General features: G+C 44.4%; 2 protein-coding genes across 2 annotated transcripts; one reads left to right on the forward strand and one right to left on the reverse strand.

Annotated features, from left to right (window-relative positions):
* Positions 1 to 11547: 11547 nt before the first annotated feature.
* Positions 11548 to 16013, reverse strand: LOC147963748 (uncharacterized). The gene is made up of 5 exons (XM_087526566.1): positions 15560 to 16013; positions 15087 to 15481; positions 12797 to 12968; positions 12416 to 12646; positions 11548 to 12278 (listed from the first exon to the last, which is right to left on the reverse strand). Exons 1-5 carry the CDS (start codon positions 16011 to 16013, stop codon positions 11548 to 11550), a joined length of 1983 nt encoding a protein of 660 aa, XP_087382692.1.
* Positions 16014 to 16994: 981 nt separating this feature from the next.
* On the forward strand, positions 16995 to 18166 carry LOC147963749 (uncharacterized). The gene is made up of 4 exons (XM_087529682.1): positions 16995 to 17459; positions 17550 to 17626; positions 17735 to 17924; positions 18068 to 18166. The coding sequence occupies exons 1-4, from the start codon at positions 16995 to 16997 to the stop codon at positions 18164 to 18166; spliced, it is 831 nt and encodes a 276-aa protein (XP_087385808.1).
* Positions 18167 to 22818: the final 4652 nt, after the last annotated feature.

Genomic DNA, 22818 nt, shown 5'->3' on the forward strand with positions numbered 1-22818 from the left:
ATGATGATTCCTTGCACTTGGGGATTATCATTGAGCGGCAAGTATTTGATGGCGTGGAGGTCATATCCATTAGCCATGTGAATATGGAGAAGAAAATCTTCAATCCGTGCCATCGTATGATTCTATATTGATGGGATTAAACCCTTCTGGGAATTGATGTTCCATTGCCCTGTCTGTAAAACAGCTCGGGTGTGCTAGACCTCGGAACCGAGTGGTATCCCTTCGGAGGTCGGGAGAAAGCCGTGTGTAGGCTTGGTATCGGGCTCGACTGTTCCTGTCTAACCAGGCATTGTAACCGTCCGTCCCGACAGGCGCACGTCCTCGTGATCCGTAGATGGACTTAGGAGGCGCTCGGTTTGCCTCAATATGTCATTGAATGTCGTGAGGGTCTAAATAATCCACCGGGTCCTTGCCATAATGGCGAGGAATGGGCTGAGTGTGGAAATCCTCCCGTGCTAGCCAGTCTCATCCTTGAGGGGGACGGTCAAGTACATCAACGGTTAGTTCATCGTCGAATTCAGGCAGTAAGCATCTACGTGGGTAAGATTTAGGCGCGGTATGGTGCCGTTCTGCAAGGTCTTGTTCGACCGAAAGTATTTTGACCCACTTGTCATTTAGCACATCTTCATTGGCCTGCGGTTGTTGTTGTTTCTGCTTCATGCTTCGAGTGGTAGCGACTAGGCGCCGCCGAAAGCGCTCCTGCTCAACGGGGTTTTCTGGAACTATAAGGTCTTCAGTTCCGAGGCTCGCGTCCTCCTCAGATTCTGGCATGTAGTTATCATCGGCCCCTTCAAAGAGGTCATCGGGATCCGAGTTGTTGGAATTCCTTCGGGGTCGACATGGCGATCTGGGGAGGCTTGAAAGTCCTCCCTTGGGTGCTCTACATCTTTAGCCACCGTGTCGGCAGTAGCATTGTTCCCGCTGGGTTCCCCGTTGGTACCCCTTCTGTGTCTGCACCGACGTCTTGGAGGGGACTTTGGGGTGTCAACCATGTAGACATCGCAGGTTGATGTTGCTATCCATTTGCTGGTTTTTCTCAACGGTGAGGTGTTTCCAGAGAGGCCCTTGACATCTTCATCCATGTCGGTTGCTTCATCGTAGTCGAGTATATCAGTTAAATCATCGATGGTGGAAACTAGGTGGGTGGTGGTGGGATGTAAATTTCCCGGTCATTGATTTTAAGTCCGATTTTGTCGTAAACTGAAGTCTTGCCGTCCATGATTGACATGCTCTGGATGTGGTCAAGCATCTCGTTTACGTGAGACAACTCTTCGATAGTCACGGACAGGCTGACTCGAAGTACGGCCGGCATAGCTCGGTGTGGTCTTAGCGCGGAGAGGACCCATGGACGATTCTAGGTCCAGCGTCGGGATCAGCTCTGAATTTGATGCAGATTCAAAGATAGGGGCCGGATTCGAATCCGAAGCAGGGGTCGAGGAGATATCATCTGGGGTCGTTACGTCGGGGCTCTCTGGCAATGCCAAAGATCGCAGCCCGGCGTTCTCAACGAAGATGGTCCCAGAGTTGGGATTCCATCGTCAGGAGACTCCACCCCCTGGCTGGTAGTCCAGCTTGTTAGGAGGAGCTCCCCACGGGAATCCGTGGTGTACTCCAAGCCTTCAAAGGTCATGATCTGACCTGGGGCATAGTTCTCCTCGGAGGCCAGATGGCCAGCCGAGTCGGTGCAGAAGGTCAGGCCGCCGAACACAAAGAGTTTGTCGGGGACAATAACATTCCTGCAACCGTTGTCGTAAGTTATTTGCAGATGATCCATCGATCCTTCTGTCGATCTCACAGCGAAACTCTCAATGAAAGCACCAGTGTCGGTGTAAAAACCGACAGATCTCGGGGTAGGGGATCCCGAGCTGTGGATCTTGGGCAGATGGTAATAGGAACAGGGAGATGATGTTTTCCTAGGTTTGGGCCCTCTTAATGGAGGTAAAACCCTACGTCCTACTCTTCTTTATATTGATGGAGATGTTACAAGTACATAGTTGATCTACCTCAAGATCTTCAGATGTGTTCTAACTCTAGGGCTAGGAGAATGAGATTGCGTTGATGTTCCCTCCATGGGCTAAACCCCTCGGCTTATATACACACCGAGTAGGGCATCTATGGTTACAAGGTAGGTACCCTGGCTTGGAGGCGGCGGAAGAGGTCTTGGAGTATATGGAAAGTCTTCGGTAGATGCGGTCTTGATCTTCTCCCTAGCGTACGACCCCCGGAATCCATCTTGTGAAGAATGAGAGCCCGTCGGCCCAGCCCGAAGTGCACGAACTGGCTAGGTTGGTACCCCCTAGCCCAGGATACCGTTGATACGTTTCCAACGTATCTATAATTTTTGATTGCTCCATGCTATATTATCTACTGTTTTGGACAATATTGGGCTTTATTTTTCACTTTTATATTATTTTTGGGACTAACCTATTAACCAGAGGCCCATCCCAGAATTGCTGTTTTTTGCCTATTTCAGAGTTTCAAAGAAACAGAATATCAAACGGATTCCAAACGGAATGAAACCTTTGCGAACGTGATTTTCTCACCGAATATGATCCAGGAGACTTGGACCCTACGTCAAGAAAGAAAGGAGGTGGGCACGAGGTAGGGGCGCGCCCTCCACCCTCGTGGGCCCCACGTTGCTCCACCGATGTACTCCTTCCTCCTATATATACCTACGTACCCCCAAACGATCATATACGGAGCCAAAAACCTAATTCCACCGCCGCAACCTTCTGTACCCACAAGATCCCATCTTGGGGCCTGTTCCGGAGCTCCGCCGGAGGGGGCATCCATCACGGAGGGCTTCTACATCATCACAATAGCCTCTCCGAAGAAGTGTGAGTAGTTTACTTTAGACCTTCGGGTCCATAGTTAGTAGCTAGATGGCGTCTTCTCTCTTTTTGGATCTCAATACAATGTTCTCCCCCTCTCTCGTGGAGATCTATTCGATGTAATCTTCTTTTTGCGATGTGTTTGTTGAGACCGATGAATTGTGGGTTTATGATCAAGATTATCTATGAACAATATTTGAGTCTTCCCTGAATTCTTTTATGTATGATTGGTTATCTTTGCAAGTCTCTTCAAATTATCAGTTTGGTTTGGCCTACTAGATTGGTTTTTCTTGCAATGGGAGAAGTGCTTAGCTTTGGGTTCAATCTTGCGGTGTCCTTTCCAAGTGACAGTAGGGGCAGCAAGGCACGTATTGTATTGTTGCCATCGAGGATAACAAGATGGGGTTTTTATCATATTGCATGAATTTATCCCTCTACATCATGTCATCTTGCTTAAGGTGTTACTCTATTTTCTTGAACTTAATACTCTAGATGCATGCTGGATAGCGGTCGATGAGTGGAGTAATAGTAGTAGATGCAGGCAAGAGTCGGTCTACTTGTCTCGGACGTGATGCCTATATACATGATCATACCTAGATATTCTCATAACTATGCTCAATTCTGTCAATTGCTCAACAGTAATTCGTTCACCCACCGTAAAATACTTATGCTCATGAGAGAAGCCACTAGTGAAACCTATGGCCCCCGGGCCTATCTTCATCATATTAATCTTCCATCACTTTATTTATTGCCTTTGCCTTTTAATTTTCTTTTATTTTACTTTGCATCTTTATCACAAAAATACCAAAAATATTATCTATCATCTCTATCAGATCTCACTCTCGTAAGTGACCGTGAAGGGATTGACAACCCCTAATCGCGTTGGTTGCGAGGAGTTATTTGCTTTGTGTAGGTACAAGGGACTCACGCGTAGCCTCCTACTAGATTGATATCTTGGTTCTCAAAAACTGAGGGAAATGCTTACGGTACTGTGCTGCATCACCTTTCCTCTTCAAGGAAATCCAACGTAGTGCTCAAGAGGTAGCAAGAAGAATTTCTGGCGCCGTTGCCGGGGATGCTTACGCGAAGTCAAGTCAAGATTTGACTCCCGACAACGAGCAATTTCTGGCACCGTTGCCGGGGAGTCTACGCGAAAGTCAACATACCAAGTACCCATCACAATCCCTTATCTCTCGCATTACATTATTTGCCATTTGCCTCTCGTTTTCCTCTCCACCACTTCACCCTTGCCGTTTTATTCGCCCTCTCTTTTCCGTTCACCTTCTTCTTTTTGCCCCTCGTTGTATCCGTCGTTATGTCTGAATTTGGGGAAATTATTTCCGATATGGACAATAATAATATCTTAGAGAATTTCGATGCTCCTGCTGAAGAACCCCCTACTTTGCATACAAAAAGATTTCGAAATGGTAGTGGTAATATTATTGGAAAAGGAGTTATTCAAGATTTCTTTACTTGTGCCGGTGCTTTGCCCTCTATGGGTGGTTCTATTCTCCATAGAACTAGTAGTCTTGCGGACACTATTGCCATGCTTGTAGTTGATCTTGAAAGGCAATTTATGCACATGCATCCTTGCATACAAAGAATTTTCTTAAAATTCTCTAATATTGAGCATTCTTCTGTTAAGCGTGCCGCCACTATCTTTTTGGCTCATGAGTTTAGATTTATAATAAAAGAGGCTAAATAAATCTGTGCGCATTATAGGGTAGATGCTAGTCATCCTCCCATCGAAGCTATCCTTTTTAATCAAGAAGACATGATGCGTTTACAATCTCTAGATCATATGGCTTATAATGAAAATCTTAGGAAAAAGGTTCCTGCCGATGTTCTAGTTGATAGAATTTCCGAGCTTAATGATGATTTTGCTATTCTGAATAATGGACTAGGTTTTCCTCTTGAACGAAGGCTTGTGAATTTTTGCCAAAAGAATGCTCTTAATGATGAATTGGTTGTGCAATACAAAGGGCCTAGGGAGGAACCCATACCTCCCGAGATTGATCTTAGGGACTTTTGTCCCATTAAATTTAGCCCTTTTAATTATTTTTGCTTGCCTCAAAGAAAACTTGGTGCTGAACGTAGAGAATATGAGAGAAGTTTTCATGATTTTTCATACCACTATTACGGCAATACCTAGATCTATCCTTGCTTTTATGCCTAGCTAGGGGCGTTAAACAATAGCGCTTGTTGGGAGGCAACCAATTTTATTTTTTGTTTTTTTGCTTTTGCTTCTGTTTAGGAATAAATCTTAGATCTAGCCTCTGGTTAGATGTGTTTTTATGTTTTAATTAGTGTTTGTGCCAAGTTAAACCTATAGGATCTTCTTGGATGATAGTTATTTAATCTTGCTGTAATTTCCAGAAACTTTCTGTTAACGAAAACAATTGTTAAAAATCACCAGAACGTGATAAAATACCGATTCCAATTGCTTCTGATCAATAAACAAATTACCTAGGTCTTCCTATTTTGGCTGAATTTTTGGAGTTCCATAAGTTTGTGTTAGTTACAGATTACTAAAGACTATTCTGTTTTTGACAGATTCTGTTTTTCGTGTGTTGTTTGCTTATTTTGATGAATCTATGGCTAGTAAAATAGTTTATAAACCATAAAGAAGTTGGAATACAGCAGGTTTAACACCAATATAAATAAAGAATGAGTTCATTACAGTACCTTGAAGTGGTCTTTTGTTTTCTTTCGCTAACGGAGCTCACGAGATTTCTGTTAAGTTTTGTGTTGTGAAGTTTTCAAGTTTTGGGTGAAAGATTTTGATGGATTATGGAACAAGGAGTGGCAAGAGCCTAAGCTTGGGGATGCCCATGGCACCCCCAAGATAATCTAAGGACACCAAAAAGTCAAAGATTGGGGATGCCCCGGAAGGCATCCCCTCTTTCGTCTACTTCCATCGGTAACTTTACTTGGAGCTATATTTTTATTCACCACATGATATGTGTTTTGCTTGGAGCATCTTGTATGATTTGAGTCTTTGATTTTTAGTTTACCACAATCATCCTTTCTGTACACACCTTTTGAGAGAGCCAAAAATGATTTGGAATTTGTTAGAATACTCTATGTGCTTCGCTTATATCTTTGAGCTATATAGTTTTGCTCTAGTACTTCACTTATATCTTTTAGAACATGGTGGTGGATTTGTTTTATAGAAACTATTGATCTCTCATGCTTCACTTAGATTATTTTGAGAGTCTTTAATAGCATGGTAATTTGCTTAAATAATCCTAATATGCTTGGTATTCAAGATTTGTAAAACTTTCTTTTGAGTGTGTTGAATACTATGAGAAGTTTGATGCTTGATAATTATTTTGAGATATGAAGATGGTGATATTAGAGTCATGCTAGTTGAGTAGTTGTGAATTTGAGAAATACTTGTGTTAAAGTTTGTGATTCCCGTAGCATGCACGTATGGTGAACCGTTATGTGATGAAGTCGGAGCATGATTTATTTATTGATTGTCTTCCTTATGAGTGGCGGTCGGGGATGAGCGATGGTCTTTTCCTACCAATCTATCCCCCTAGGAGCATGCGCGTAATACTTTGCTTTGATAACTTGTAGATTTTTGCAATAAGTATATGAGTTCTTCATGACTAATGTTGAGTCCATGGATTATACGCACTCTTCCTCCTTCCACCATTGCTAGCCTCTCTAATACCGCGCACTTTTTGCCGGTATCATACACCTACCATATACCTTCCTCAAAACAGACACCATACCTACGTATCATGGCATTTCCATATCCATTTCGAGATATATTGCCATGCAACTTTCCACTGTTCCGTTTATTATGACGCGATCCATCATAGTCATATTGCTTTGCATGATCATGTAGTTGACATCGTATTTGTGGCAAAGCCACCGTTCATAATTCTTTCATACATGTCACTCTTGATACATTGCATATCCCGGTACACCGCCGGAGGCATTCATATAGAGTCATATTTTGTTCTAAGTATTGAGTTGTAATTGTTGAGTTGTAAGAAAATAAAAGTGTGATGATCATCATTATTAGAGCATTGTCCCAAGTGAGGAAAGGATGATGGAGACTATGATTCCCCCACAAGTCGGGATGAGACTCCAGACGAAAAAAAGGCCATAAAAAGGAGAAAAAGGCCCAAATAAAAAAATGAGAGAAAAAGAGAGAAGGGACAATGTTACTATCCTTTTGCCACACTTGTGCTTCAAAGTAGCACCACGATCTTCATGATAGAGAGTCTCTCATTTTGTCACTTTCATATACTAGTGAGAATTTTTCATTATAGAACTTGGCTTGTATATTCCAATGATGGGCTTCCTTAAAATGCTCTAGGTCTTCGTGAGCAAGTGAGTTGGATGCACACACACTTAGTTTCTTTTGTTGAGCTTTCATATACTTATAGCTCTAGTGCATCCGTTGCATGGCAATCCCTACTCACTCACATTGATATCTATTAATGGACATCTCCATAGCCCGTTCATACGCCTAGTTTATGTGAGACTATCTTCTCCCTTTTTGTCTTTTCCACAACCACCATTCTATTCCATATATAGTGCTATATCCATGGCTCACGCTCATGTATTGCGTGAAGATTGAAAAAGTTTTGAGAATGTCAAAAGTATGAAACAATTGCTTGGCTTTTCATCGGGGTTGTGCATGATTTAAATACTTTGTGTGGTGAAGATAGAGCATAGCCAGACTACATGATTTTGTAGGGATAACTTTCTTTGGCCATGTTATTTTGAGAATACATGATTGCTTTGTTAGTATGCTTGAAGTATTATTATTTTTATGTCAATATGAACTTTTGTCTTGAATCTTCCGTATCTGAATATTCATACCACAATTAAGAAGAATTATATTGAAATTATGCCAAGTAGCACTCCGCATCAAAAATTCTGTTTTTATCATTTACCTACTCGAGGATGAGCAGGAATTAAGCTTGGGGATGCCTGATACGTCTCCAACGTATCTATAATTTTTGATTGCTCCTTACTATATTATCTACTATTTTGGACAATATTGGGCTTTATTTTCCACTTTTATATTATTTTTGGACTAACCTATTAACCGGAGGCCCAGCCCAGAATTGTTGTTTTTTTGCCTATTTCAGAGTTTCAAAGAAACGGAATATCAAACGGAGTCCAAACAGAATGAAACATTCAGGAACGTGATTTTCTCACCGAATATGATCCAGGAGACTTGGACCCTATGTCAAGAAAGAAAGGAGGTGGGCACGAGGTAGGGGGCGCGCCCTCCCCCCCCCCCCAGGCGCGCCCTCCACCTTAATGGGCCCCACGTTGCTCCACCGACATACTCCTTCCTCCTATATATACCTACGTACCCCCAAACGATCAGATACGGAGCAAAAAACCTAATTCCACTGCCGCAACCTTCTGTACCCACGAGATCCCATCTTGGGGCCTGTTCCGGAGCTCCGCCGGAGGGGGCATCCATCACGGAGGGCTTCTACATCATCACCATAGCCTCTCCGATCAAGTGTGAGTAGTTTACTTCAGACCTTTGGGTCCATAGTAGCTAGATGGCTTCTTCTCTCTTTTTGGATCTCAATACAATGTTCTCCCCCTCTCTCGTGGAGATCTATTCGATGTAATCTTCTTTTTGCGGTGTGTTTGTTGAGACCGATGAATTGTGGGTTTATGATCAAGATTATCTATGAACAATATTTGAATCTTCTCTGAATTCTTTTATGTATGATTGGTTATCTTTGCAAGTCTCTTCGAATTATCAGTTTGGTTTGGCCTACTAGATTGGTTTTTCTTGCAATGGGAGAAGTGCTTAGCTTTGGGTTCAATCTTGCGGTGTCCTTTCCCAGTGACAGTAGGGGCAGCAAGGCACGTATTGTATTGTTGCCATCGAGGATAACAAGATGGATTTTTAATCATATTACATGAATTTATCCCTCTACATCATGTCATCTTGCTTAAGGCGTTACTCTGTTTTCTTGAACTTAATACTCTAGATGCATGCTGGATAGCGGTCGATGAGTGGAGTAATAGTAGTAGATGGAGGCAGGAGTCGGTCTACTTGTCTCGGACGTGATGCATATATACATGATCATACCTAGATATTCTCATAACTATACTCAATTCTGTCAATTGCTCAACGGTAATTTGTTCACCCGCCGTAAAATACTTATGCTCATGAGAGAAGCCACTAGTGAAACCTATGGCCCCCATGCCTATCTTCATCATATTAATCTTCCATCACTTTATTCATTGCCTTTTCCTTTTACTTTTCTTTTATTTTACTTTGCATCTTTATCACAAAAATACCAAAAATATTATCTATCATCTCTATCAGATCTCACTCTCGTAAGTGACCGTGAAGGGATTGACAACCCCTAATCGCGTTGGTTGCAAGGAGTTATTTGCTTTGTGTAGGTACGAGGGACTCGCGCGTAGCCTCCTACTGGATTGATACCTTGGTTCTCAAAAACTGAGGGAAATACTTACGCTACTGTGCTGCATCACCTTTCCTCTTTAAGGAAATCCAACACAGTGCTCAAGAGGTAGCAACCGTCAATGGGATGACTTTCCGTGGATGCAGTCACGCAGTGGATGCCATCGACGGCTAGTCACGGACGAGCGCCTCGCCGCCTTCACAAAATATGGATGCACAAGATTCTGCTACTAACATTGTGGAGCGTGTGCTGTTGTGGTGCTATGACATCTACATTCTATGGAAGAAGCTCCCGGTTTGATTTACAGTTGATGCTAGGGATTTTTGAGGGATCTACTTTTGACAGGTCAATCTTGTTTGTTGGCTGCTGGGTGGCTTCATGTGACGCTACAGTGCGCTACGGAGAGGTACAGAGGTTCCCCACAGGAACATGTATGTACCATAATGTTTCATCTTTCCATTTTAAAGTTCAATATTGACTCCTTGATCCCGTTTCTTAGGGTTCATGATTCACAATTGATCTTGGGCTATGGAACTAAAATGTAATTGAATGTTCATGGATGTCTTAAAAAGGGAAGAATTCAGACCATCGATGTACATTATATTTGATGGATCCGTCTATATTTGATGGAGCCTTCTAAGTTGGACTGTTGGACTTGGAATTACAGTGTACAATTTCCTTCCAACTTGCTAATTCAAATTTACTTATTTTAAACTCTATAGTAATAATTCTAAACAGCATGATAATCTAGAAATTATTTTCCAAACGATGTTTCTTTACATCTTCTTATATCATTATATGATGTGAGATGGGTTATAAATACAAATCACTAAATACTTTTAGCATAGTTGTTATTTAACATCCGTAAGCTATCGTTGGCAAGGGGTGAGATGGAGGATAAGCGGTGTCATTGTGGTATTCCGTTTTGATATTGAGGGTGTGGGCCGGTGGAGAGGGCCCTTGAGCCTTTCTTATTAACTAGCAAAAGAGCCCGTGCGTTGCAACGGGAGAAAAACACAACACACACTCTTAACAGAACAACCATCACTCAAGACCACAATAGGTTCATCTCCTTTATTTTAGCGACACATCATATTTGTGTTGCCGCTTATCCTTCTTCTCACCCTCGCCGGCGGTGGCCTTAGCGTTCACACAAACCAAAACGTGTTAGAATGTGGTTAATCCTAAGACGTCTCTCTCTCCCTCTCTCCTCCCTCTCCCTCTCTCTCGCTTTCTCTCACACTCGCGATGAGAAATCTGTTGTTTTCCCCTACGACGTATTCAGAGGTATGCATGTGTAGTTCTCGATGTTTTCTTTTCCCTATATGATTATAGTGGGTGTTTATTTGCAATCCGGATCGCCGCCTGTATGAAAAAAAATGGATCGTGCGCTATAGTTATAAGTTGGAATTACGGTTTAAAAGATACGTATAATTTAGAAAACCATTTGTTTGAATTAAATATCTTCCAAAATAATATTTATAAATACTTAATAGGTTAAAATAATCTTATATTCATATTCTACATATTTTTCTAATCAAATTTCATATATAACATGTTTAAATCGGAGTTACGGTTTAAAAGATATGGATGGTTTAGAAAAACATTTGTTTGACTTAAATATGATCCGTAGATGGAATACCTAAAAAGTCAGGGGGGGTTTAAAAAACTGTAAAATAACGGTTCGGTGTGACTTAAATGTGGACTGCGGGTTGATTTCATGAAAACACAGGGGCTTTTTTGCAAATTGGCGCGATAGACGGGCAGAAGCCCTGCGTGCTTTATTATTAGGTAAAAATTAGGGTAAGGGTGTTCTATACTTCTTTTTTTTTTGAAAAAAATACGGTGCAAGCGTTTATCGTGGTGTGCAACCAGCCAACCATACTAGTGCCGTCTAATCTCGTCAAGGAGTGGAGATGTACAACCCACTGCTTGTGTGATGATGACATCATGGGCGAGACGCCAATGTCTATGCCCGTCGGGGCATATGCCCGCCATGTCGTAGTGTTTTCTTATTCTTTTTCTCCCATTGCAGCGCACTGGCATTTGTGCTAGTTATTATTAAAATTGTAAATGATCACTTGCACATGAATACATCATACCATTGCTTGATTAAAATCTAAACTGCCTAGCTAGCTAGCTAGTCCTAAGTGTGCCTATCAAGCGAAGGGTGTTGCACATTTCAAAAAGAAAAGAAAAAGTGAAGGGTCTTGCATTGCATGTAAGGAATCAATAATAGTCACTCCCTACATGTACCAGTGTCCTTTTCCCCACTGTCCTACAGGTGAAACCTAGTGCTTCATGTCAAGAGCCATGGTCTTGTTCCATTGCTCGCTAATACAATGGCGGCGGAGCCACCAGCACGTCTCTTCCCTCCAAAGCCTGCGCTCAAGGCGGCGCCACCAGCTCACCTCCTTCCCGATAAAGAGAGCGGAGGCGTCCAGAGGCTCAACCTTGATCTGGGTAAAGGCCGTGAAGGCCGTTCTGGAAATCCACCGGGCAGGCCCATCCCAATAGTGGTTCTCCACCACCTGTATCTTCTCCTCGCCCTGCTCGTACCGGTATCCCGTGCAGACCACGCCGTGAGGCCCTGCCTTCTTTCCCGAGCCTCCCCTGTATACTCGCTTCTCCCAGCCATGGGCGTAGTAATCCTCTCCGACGACCAAACAACCGATGAGCGGCCCCTCAGTGCGGATCATACGCGCGAGGCTGGAGGCAGAGGGCAGCCGCTTGGACGACCAGGTTTCCCATGACTTGACCTGGAGGTTGCACCGCCGCCCCCAGCCGTCCTGGTCTGGCCAAGCCTCCGCCCCGCCGGCCCGCTGGATTTGCTTCAGCACGTTGTCAACGGTGGCGCCGTCCTTGCGGGTCCAGACGCGGGCAGCCTTGCATCTCGTCACCAAGTCCTTGGCCGTGGAATCAGGGATGTAATACGGGAACGTATCGCTGCCGTGCCTCCTCTCGAACGCCAGCCGGTGCTGGGCCTCCAAGCACATCAGGCAGGAGCTCTGACTGCACGTGTCTGAAATCACAACACAACAAGGTCAGCCCAGGCCCAGCCGGCCGAGCTAGCTAGCTAGCTAGCTAGCTCAAGAAGGAATAATAATCATGATGTTGATGATGCAACCTCTTAATTCCTTGAGTGCAAGCCTGACTCACCCTTTAAGTCCTGGGGGATTGGACATCCCATAATATCTAGCCAGCTCCACGACTCCGTGGGGCGATACCGTGGCGGTGCACCCATGAGCTCACCGACCCAGTCCTTGAGCCCCAGGAACCAGTACGTGGCCCCAATGTTGGTGGCCACCCCGAGTCGGATCGCCACCCCGCCCCCGAACCTCCCACGCGCCAACAACACGTCCCTCGCCGCCTTCAGCCCCCCGACCTTAACTGAAGTCAAGAGCAAATACGTAAATATTAATTACCCAAGCATATTTAACCTTTATTTACGGTACATTTCTTGTAACCTATCTACAAAATTTCTTGCATAACAAACAAGGTACGTTGCAGTTAGCTAGAGACATGCAGGGAGGCTCTCACCAGCGGTGCCCCACTTGATGGCGTTACCAATCGTGCTGGGCATGGCGTCGTCGCCATCGCCTGCCGACCGGATGCAGCGAACCTCCCAGTCCAGCGCCCCCGTGCGGAGGAGAATGACCCCGCAGCTGCCGGAGTCGCCGCGGCTGGGCTGCACCAAGTACTGCATCGTCCCCTGCATTTGGTCGCAAAGAATCGTTTAGAAACCGCAGATTCAGAAAGAACGGGACAAGAATTGCTCTAAATCTCAGAATTTTGCAGATAAAGAAAAAACAAGACCAAGATTACAGCTCATGTACAAAACCTGAATACAGCTCCTGGGCAGAAATATGATTCATTTAATTAGAATTGTTGGAACCTGAATTTTGTTCACACACTTATTCGACGCAAGTAAAATGGGCTAAATCAAATGGATATCACCATCTTCTATGTTAAGGCCAAAAGGAGATGAATAATCAACTGATTTGGAGTTTTAAGTTTCATAATAATTTATTCCCCCTATGACAGATCTTATTTTACTTATCTACAAGATTACAACAGTTGCATGCAGACAATTCCCAAAACCTATCGGTTTTAGACTACAAGAGTTTCAGTTAACTGTTTTTTCCTACAACAGTTTCAGTAAACTGTTTCTGGGAGTAAAAAAGTTTCAGTAAATTGTATCAAGCACTAGCAGATTAGCACAATAATAAACCCCAAAAGATCATTGTAATGCAGCAAACAGCATCTACACCAGAATCTGAACGTTGTGCATGACAAATTAAATCAATGACCTTCAGTTACTGTGCATGACAAATTCCTGTGCAAAACGTTAGTGTACCTGTCCTGTACCTTCAAACAATGTGATGTGACATGTTTGTAATGATTATAAATGTGTTATTTAAAAAAAAAAAGCTAACTGAATTATGTTCAGAGGTTTGTTTTTTGAGGAATTAATTCAGAGGTTAGAAAATTAGTATATTATCTGCAAAGGTGAAATCAGATGACTGAACTTGATTTGCCAATCTATCTATAGGCAAATGTTCCATAATGAAACTGAACTATCTGAATCAAGGACTGACCAAATCCACATGGCAAATCAAACTACTCTTACTCTTGTATAAGACTGCAACAGTTTCAGGCAACTACCAAATCCTAAATGAACTACTTTTACTCTTCTATAATAACCTTTTTCCAAGCACGATCAGATTAGCACTCAACTAAAGTAAGATTCTAAATATTTTCATGCAGTAAAATAGTATCTACACCAACATCTGTACATTCTGCATAATAGATTCAAGATCAGAGTACATTCTCGCCAAAGAAGATCTGAAGGAGGCAGATGAACAATCTAGCTCTCAGAATTTTGTAGAATAAAAAGAAACAAGATCTAAGATTACAGCTCATGTACAAAACCTGAATATAGCTTATGTGCATAAATCAGATTCATTTAATTTAGTATTGTTAGAACCTGAACTTTTTTCACATAGTTATTCGACACTAATTCAAATGGATACCACAGCATCTTCTACGCTAAGGACAAAAGGAGATGATCAACTGAGTGGGTGTTTTAAGTTCCATAATGATTTATTCCCCCAATAACAGATCTTATTTTACTTATCTACAAGATTACAATAGTTGCATGCAGACAATTCCCAAAACCTATCAGTTTTAGACTACAAGAGTTTCAGTTAACTGTTTTTTCAGACTACAACAGTTTCAGTAAACTGTTTCTGGGAGTAAAAAAGTTTCAGTAAATCGTATCAAGCACTAGCAGATTAGCACAATAATAAACCCCAAAAGATCATTGTATTGCAGAAAACAGCATCTACACCAGAATCTGAACGTTGTGCATGACAATTTAATCAAAGACCTTCAGTTGCAGTTCATGAAAAATTCCTGTGCAAAATCATGGTGTACCTGTCCTGACAAATTGGCTAATTCAAATGATTTGGAGTTTTAAGTTCCATAATGATTTATTCCCCCAATAACATATCTTAATCTACTTATCAACAAGATTGCAACAGTTGCAGACAATTCCTAACACCTATGAGTTTTAGACAACAAGAGTTTTAGATAACTGTTTTTTCAGACTATACAAGAGTTTCAGCTAACTGTTTTTTCAGACTACAACAGTTTCAGTAAACTGTTTCTGGGACTAAAACAGTTTCAGTAAACTGTATCAAGCACAAGCAGATTAGCACAAAAATATACCCCAAGAGATCATTGCAATGCAGCTAATAGCATCTACACCGAAATCTGAACACCACCAGTTGCAGTTCATGAAAAAATTCTGTTCAAAATCGTAGTGTACCTGTCCTGTACCCTGACGAAACCCGTGAAGGACCGCTGCTGATGCTCGAACTGAACCCGTATGAACACCGGAGGGCACGACGCGAACTGGGGCGGCGCCGAGAACTGCATCCCGCTGGTGTAGCGGGCGAGCTGAGACCTGGAACTGCTGCCCGAAGCTCGGCGGCACGAACTGGGGCGGAGGCGCGTTGAAGTAGCGGGGGGCCTGAAGCCGCTGGGACCGGAGCGGCGGCTGCATCTGAAACTGGAGCGGCGGCGGATGCCTCGGCTCGTTGACGACCTGGAGATGCTGCCGGAGGTCCGGCAGCAACCCGAGGTCCTGGAAGAGGTCGCCCATCGTGTACCCGAAGCGGTAGTCGCCGAACACCTGCACAGCAGGCAGCAGGGCGGGAGCCCCTGAACGAATTCCTCCGATTAGCTAGCTTGCAAGAAAGCAAGAAATCAACAGGAAAACTCGGCCGGAACTGATCGCACCTGAGAGAACCGCCGCCGCTGCGGCGAAGCTTCCCGGGGCGGCGCAGGTCGGTGGACGCGCGGAGCTCGTCCCCGCCGAGGGCGTCGTGGCAGGCGCGGAAGAGGTCGTCGCCGGCGCCGCCTCGGCCGTGGCCGCAGTCGTCTCCGCTGCGGTATCGTCCGTGCGCCCGTGGAGCGAACCAAGCGACATGCCGACGGTGTCCCTGTCGAGCGTGTAGCTGGGCGTCTTCCCTCCTCTCCGACGGTCCTCGCTCTTCCCCGGAGGACGCGGCGGCGGCGCAGCTCTCCCGTCCCTGGGAGGACGCGACGGCGAACTCCCGAGAACCGGAAAGGTCGTGTCGTAGTCGAGGCTCGAAGCGAGCGCTGCGTCGGCGGGGGGCCGCGAGGAGGAGGAGGCGGCGGAGGACATGGAGATGGAGGAGGAGGCGGCGGGGGGCATGGTGGAGGAGGCCATGGAGGCAGCCGTTGGGGATGGCGGGAGTTTGAAGAATTGGTGTGGGAGGCGGTGGCGAGGCGGTTGGGCCGTTGGTTGGGGGTGGTGTTCCCCCGTATTTATACTGCTGCGCATTGCGCAAGAACCAAGAAGTGCCTGCAGCATTCGCCTTCTTCTTCTCCTTCTGCCCCGTACCCTGCAGTGCAAAGCGCAAGGATCACCTACGTACGCGCACGCTCGGAAGCACGGATCGCTGCAGCATTTCTTGTGCACCTTGGCACTTTCAGAGGCTGTGTTCAGAATTGGAAACCATGCACGTACGCCTTGGCACTTTCAGAGGTTGTGTGGGAGCTCACCGCTAACAAAATTCGCACTGCCAAGGGTGTGTTTGGTTGCCCGCATCGAGCCCAACCAGACCCGCGCGAAAAGGGATAGACCTGTTTGGTTGCATGGTTTTTTTATTGGGCCTGCATCGCATGCTTCTCAAAGCAGCCCAGAGCCTGGCTCGCTGGAAACACTCGGATCGGTAGTTTCTCGTGAGGCAGGCTGAGTGCGGCGCGAGGTTGCACGGGCGGGAGCGAGGTGAAGGCGAGGGGGGATGGCGGGAGATGGAAATCTGGCGCGCCGCCCCGGCGCCAAATCTAGCATCACCCTCCTTTCACTCGCTCACCCATAGTCACTGCCCCCCTTTCTTCCCTACCGCCTCACCACCGGTGGCGGCTACGATTTCAGATCTGCGCTAGAGCCGGCGGCTGCGATTTCAGATCTGCGCTAGAGCAGGCGGCGGCGTTTGCGGCGGATCTGGTGCTCCCCTTGCTGTTGGCCACCGTCTGGTCGACCTAGTTTGTGCCATGGCTCCCCCTACGCCGTCCTCGTCTCCGATGCCAGTAAGCAGCACCCCCTCCCCCCTTTGTTAGCTCAGTGGTTAGGCCGTTAGGCTAGGTGTAGGATCGATTTCCCACTGAACAAACCGTCGATGTCGACTTGGTTATGGACGCACGGATGAGGCTGATAATCCAGGCAGCAGCACTGATTAGTGTGATTCAGGCATGGGTCATGTTCATGCACCAGACAGCTGTTCGTCGTGCTGAGAGACCTTTGATCCGCTATGGTCCATTGTTTCTCCAGGAACATGAGAGAACCCAAAATCTGAACTACATTTACAACTGTAATGACGTCGAGGCTCTATGGATGCTTCGAATAAAAAGAGCATCATTTGCCAGGCTTGTCGAGACCTTCAGGAGCAGGGGGCTGCTACAAGATAGTATCATCACCAGTGTCGAAGAGAAAGTGGCCATGTTCAGGGTCATTCACAACACGTTCAGGAGATCAATGGAGATCATCTCTAGATACTTCAAGCAAGTGCTTTTTGCTATTGGGGAGCTTAGAGGAAAGATGATCAGGAGACCATCTGGTCAGACTCCACCCAAGATTCGTGGAAGCCCAAGATGGTATCCATACTTTAAGGTGAGCATTGACAATATACACTATTCATGGCTTGATATGCTTGTATTGTTCAAGTTGAGCACTAACACAGGCTTGTGTTGACATTTTCAGGATTGCATTGGGGCAATAGATGGTACTCATGTCACCGTCAGAGTTCCTAGGTCACAGTCTACAGCATACAGGGGGAGGTAGCACTACACAAGTCAGAATGTGCTTGTTGCTGTTGACTTTCATCTGAAGTTCACATATGTGCTAGCTGGCTGGGAGGGGTCAGCGCATGATGCTAACATTCTCAGTGACAACATGAGTCGACCTGATGGGATCAACATCCCCGACGGCAAGTTCTACCTTGGAGATGCTGGCTATGCATGTCGGCGGGGTATTCTTCCACCCTTCAGGAAAATCAGGTACCATCTCAACGAGTTCTCTGGTAGGAACTATCTTAGGACTGCACAGGAGCTGTTTAATCTCAGATCCAGCCTTAGAGTAACTGTTGAGACTTGAGAGGGCATTTGGAGCTCTAAAGAATAGGTTTAAGATTCTGGATCAGAAGTCATTTTCCACCCATACTCCACTCAGGTTAAACTAGTTCTCACTTGTTGCACATTCTGCATAACTGGATCCTCCAGTGGGGCTTTGATGAACACGTGCCTGAGGAGGAAGATGTCGAGCCTGACGATGTTGTTAGCTCCGGCCATGATGTGGAGGCATTTGACAATAACGCTTAGAAGAACAAAATGTTGAAGTGAGCAGAGGAGATGTGGCTTAATAGAGGTCAGTATAGGATTTGAAGAAGATGAAAGAAGAACAAGAAGCGGCAGCAGCAGTAGCAGAAGCAGCAGCAGAAGCAAAAGAAGAGGAAGAGGAAGATCTAGTAGCAGCAACACCGGTGAACTATCCCCTATTTAGCCAATGTCTCTTAATAATTTGAACTGTCATTTGATAGTAGTTAGGATGAGCTTTCATTTGTTTAAGTAGATGGCGCCGCATGTTCCGATTCTGTGTGGTATGCTCGCCACTAGTTAGAAGTGACGACAACACCTTATACAGGTTGCAGCCAAACACCATGTCATATGTCCGCCTAATGCAATGCGGGCAACTAAATGCCGGGTCAAAAATGATTGTCTCATACAACTAGAGGCATGCAGGCAACCAAACTATATGCATCTGGATTTTTTTGACCTGCATCCCCTCAAACTGGTTCAATAGTCAGGCTCGTCGGGCCAGACTAAATTGACAATGTAACCAAACACGCCCTAAATTCATGCATAGAGCTCCGGCTTACAGGGGAGCAAGGTGTAAAAAATGCAGCTAGTGCAAGCGTTGACTGAATTTAGCTGGCATTTCCACATGTTGTGTGTCACGGGGTCGTACATGTAACATGTTTAAGCTGTCTCCATACTTGCTTAGCTGACTTGAATCTCAGGCTCAGTATGTCACCGAGAGAACAATCCAGCCGATAACATAAACAAGCAGGGCACTGCACTTTCCAAATCTCATTCGACCGTTGGCTCCGGGCATTGCTTCTACTCGCTTCTTTTGTTGGACAAATAGTTTTCTGCAGGAAGATGATTTTAACTAGTACTAGTACGTATGCCCGTGCGTTGTAGTGAAAAAAAATGATGTTTTGTTCAAACATAATGTCTCATAGTATCCTTCTATAAAATGAACATAAAAAAATACGATGCAATTTAGCCGTATTATATTTTCTTTGTCGGGCATAATTTTCCATTGATTCCATTTAAGTAAAATTCTTTCTTTAGTTACCATGACGTCCTCATCCGTTTTAGTCGGGAATCAAATTATTCCTTTTCTAATTTAGTAGCCCAACACATTAAAGCCTACAAATCTTTTTTAAATTATGTTATATTTTTTTACCTCAAGTCCTTCCTTTAATTAGCTCGCCCTAAACACGAGGGCTGCCACTCATATATTTAGAACGAGTTGAGATTAGTAAATGTGAATGGTGTATAGGTCGTTGGTTGTTACATAAAACATCCAAATAAGAGTTTCTATGATCAATTCCGACAATATTGATTTATTTTGACCTAATTATTATTCGCGGACTCTATAAAAGCCTATAAAAGGCCCATCAATGTATAAGTATCTGGTCCAGATCGCTTAGCGTGCACTCAAGCCAAACGAAAAGAACTAAACCAAACCAAAAATACCTATTCCCTTTCATAGTAGGTATAGAAATATATATATATATATATATATATATATATATAGATATAGATATAGATATGCATGCCCTCTGGGTCACGTCATCACGTGCAAAAGTCCTCCACAGTCCATGCTATGAGTCTGTCTGGGACTGCTCCACAAGCGTTTACAAGAATTGGAGCATCTATAGCTTGATTTCTCAAATTACCCTTATGCATCGGGCGGATTGTCTGGTCACGAAAATGCCACCCTAGATCTCTCATTGGTCATATTTGTTCGACTGTCCGGGACCTCCCAAATCCAACCTATATGTGGGGTGGAAATAGGGTGGTCTGGACACGCTCGGACACGGCCGCCACGTCGGATCCGGCCCACAAATATCTCACTTCAGACCAAATCCTAGTCAAAGCCACACTCTTCTCGACAGCACTATTTCCACTGCCCGTGTCCTCCCTTCCACCATGTCCGGCTCCGGCAGCGGATTCGGCAACAACTCCAATTGAATCCCCAGACAACGAGGAGCTCGCACTCCGTATTGCTCCGCCGATTGCCCTTGTTTAGAAAATCATTAACTGGTAGCTGCTCAGTTGGCCAGCGAATAGGAGATTAATAGGCTAATCGGCAAGTTAATCGGCCCATTTATCAATGTATCGCCTATTTGTTGACCTTATGAGTAGGGATTAATCAGCAAGTTAAGTAGTTAATCGAACAAATTCTTGAACATGGTCGGTCGCACATGGATAGGGATGGGAGCTCGAGATCTATGTCGTCCCGATAGTTCGGCGATCAAGCTCCGCGCTTGACCGTGTCGGCCCATCGCGCTCTGCGGCCGTCCCCTCCAGCACCTGCTCCTCGTGACTGGCGATGGGTCCTTGTGCACACACTATCGACCCTGTGTCCTTTGTGTCAACTAGAATCAAAGGCAAGGGCGGCTCGCCACGCTTGGCAAAGGGCGGTGGAGGCCGGATTTAGCCGTTCCAGATGCGGGTCCAGCAGGACCACGGCCGTCCGGGTGCCCTCAGACTTGGAGGAGGAGCTCCTCTACAATGTGCTCCGCCGGTCCTTGACCTCGGCGGAGACAGGCGCCCGCCGCTAGGACCGCAAAAATGCAAATGCATTGCGCCTGGGCATCGAGGAGTCTAAGCGGCTCGCCCGGCAGAGGGCCGCCAATGCAGCGAGATCCGTGCGCCTCACCAAGGAGCAAACCGCCGCTGCCTGGTGTCTTGCCGGCATCTCCTCCTCGTCCTCATTTAACGACGGCACCGCCATCGACGACGACAACCCCTCTCCGACCATGGACGGTTACTCCTTGGACTATTACCATAGCTACGGAGATGCCAAGGAGAAGAGTCCGGTGAGGAAGTGGTGATACATGACAGTACCCCCCCCCCCCCCCCCCTCGATCTCAATAACAGCTTTATATTTCCCTCTTTGTTTTCAGAAGGTCCTTTTTTCTTTGATAGTTCTTTGGAGGACCTTGATGACTGTGGCTCTTGAATTTACTTCAAAAACTGATAGAATTTCTTTCTACACTTTTAGGTCAATGGATTAGATTACAAAATATTTGAAGGCCTAGTCGCAATCCATTTTTTCGGTAGATTTGCTGGTCTTTATTGTTGCGGGGAAGGCAACAGTAGAAAGTATGGTCAGATTTTCCTATATGACGCTCTCTATCCTTGTTGTTCAATTTCGTTGACCACTAGAAAAATAAAAACTTAATAACTAGCTAGCCTTTTGTGCACAAGAACGAGAACCATTCTCAGAACTGAAAGCATGGGTGCAACTATAGCGCATAAGACCAGCTTTTCTCTCTCTCTCTCTCTTTTATTTCAGTGGTGTAATTTCTGTTATATTTCACTCGGCTGAGGCTTCCAATGATAATGACTAGCTAGCCTTTTGTGTTGTGGCAATGCGATGGAGACGTTAGGTTATCCTAATGTGTTTTTCCCTTGATAGAACGTATTGATCGAGTTTTTATAAAACTCCCATGGGATCAACAAAAAAGGAAAAGAGAACTCGACCTACTGTTCCCAAACTCGTCTGTCTCATCTCTCACATGATATATCTCGGAAAAAAAATTATATGAGACCAGGTCTCACGGTTAGCAGGTGAGACCCGTCCTGATAGATGACACGTGGCATTCACAAATCACTAAGCATCTAATCTCTCCCCCCTGATTTTAAGTGGGGGTGGGGGATGCTTTGTGATTTGTGAATGACACGTGTCATTCATCAGGATGGGTCTCGCGTGTGACCTGGTCTCATAAAATTCTTTTCCATATATCTCCGATCACATGCCTATGTTAATTTCACGTCCCAGCTTTTCGAATTTGAAACATTCTTGGGCTAAAATATCGGATTGCTGGCAATCTGTCTCATCCCTCCATGGGATCAATTCGTAAACCGGATTTCCTATTGGGCGCGCAGGTCGCTCATGGCATGCATCCCCCCTCCCCCCCCCCCCTCTCTCTCTCTCTCACGCACTGGGCGTTCATCTGGGCCGACCATTTGCTTGTTTTTTTCCCTTTCATCTTTTCTTTTTTTAAAATTTTTAATTTTTAGTTTTCCTTTTTTATTTTCCTTTTTTATTTTCTCGTTTCTTCTTCTTTAATTTTTCATTTTTTGTGCATTTTATTTTTTCAAGTTCCGAACATTTTTTTTGTTCATCGAATTCAGAAAATGTTCATAAATATAAAAAAATGTTCACCTAATTCAATTTTTTGGTCAATGGATATAAAAATTGTTCATCCATTTCGAAATTTGTTCATAGTTTTCAAAAAATGTTCATCAAATTCAACATTTGTTCATTGAACTAAATAAAGTTCATCCATTTAAAAAAATGTTCTTCAATACAAAATTTGTTCATCAAGTGCAACTTTTTATGGAAAACAATATTTGTTCATAAAATACAAAACAATGTTCATCATTATTAAAAGAATGCTCATAAAAATTGTTAATCAAAATAAAAAATCATTAAAATTCAAAAAATGTTCATTCCTTTGGAATTGCGAACATTTTTTAATCCAAGAACTATTTTTTATAATTCATAATTTTCTTAAATTTAAGATCCTATGCCGAATTATTTTAATATATAATAAAAGAAAATCTCTACTATCTAAAAAGAACCTAAGCTTCATTTTCCTGTCAACAGACCGTGTTTTGCCCACCTTCGTCCATCCACCCCATCTTTTTTACCGATTGGCAAGTGACGATTC

This window comes from Triticum urartu, chromosome 6A, assembly GCF_056163025.1.
Source record: "Triticum urartu cultivar PI428250 chromosome 6A, HENAU_Tu73, whole genome shotgun sequence".
Lineage (NCBI taxonomy): Eukaryota > Viridiplantae > Streptophyta > Magnoliopsida > Poales > Poaceae > Triticum > Triticum urartu.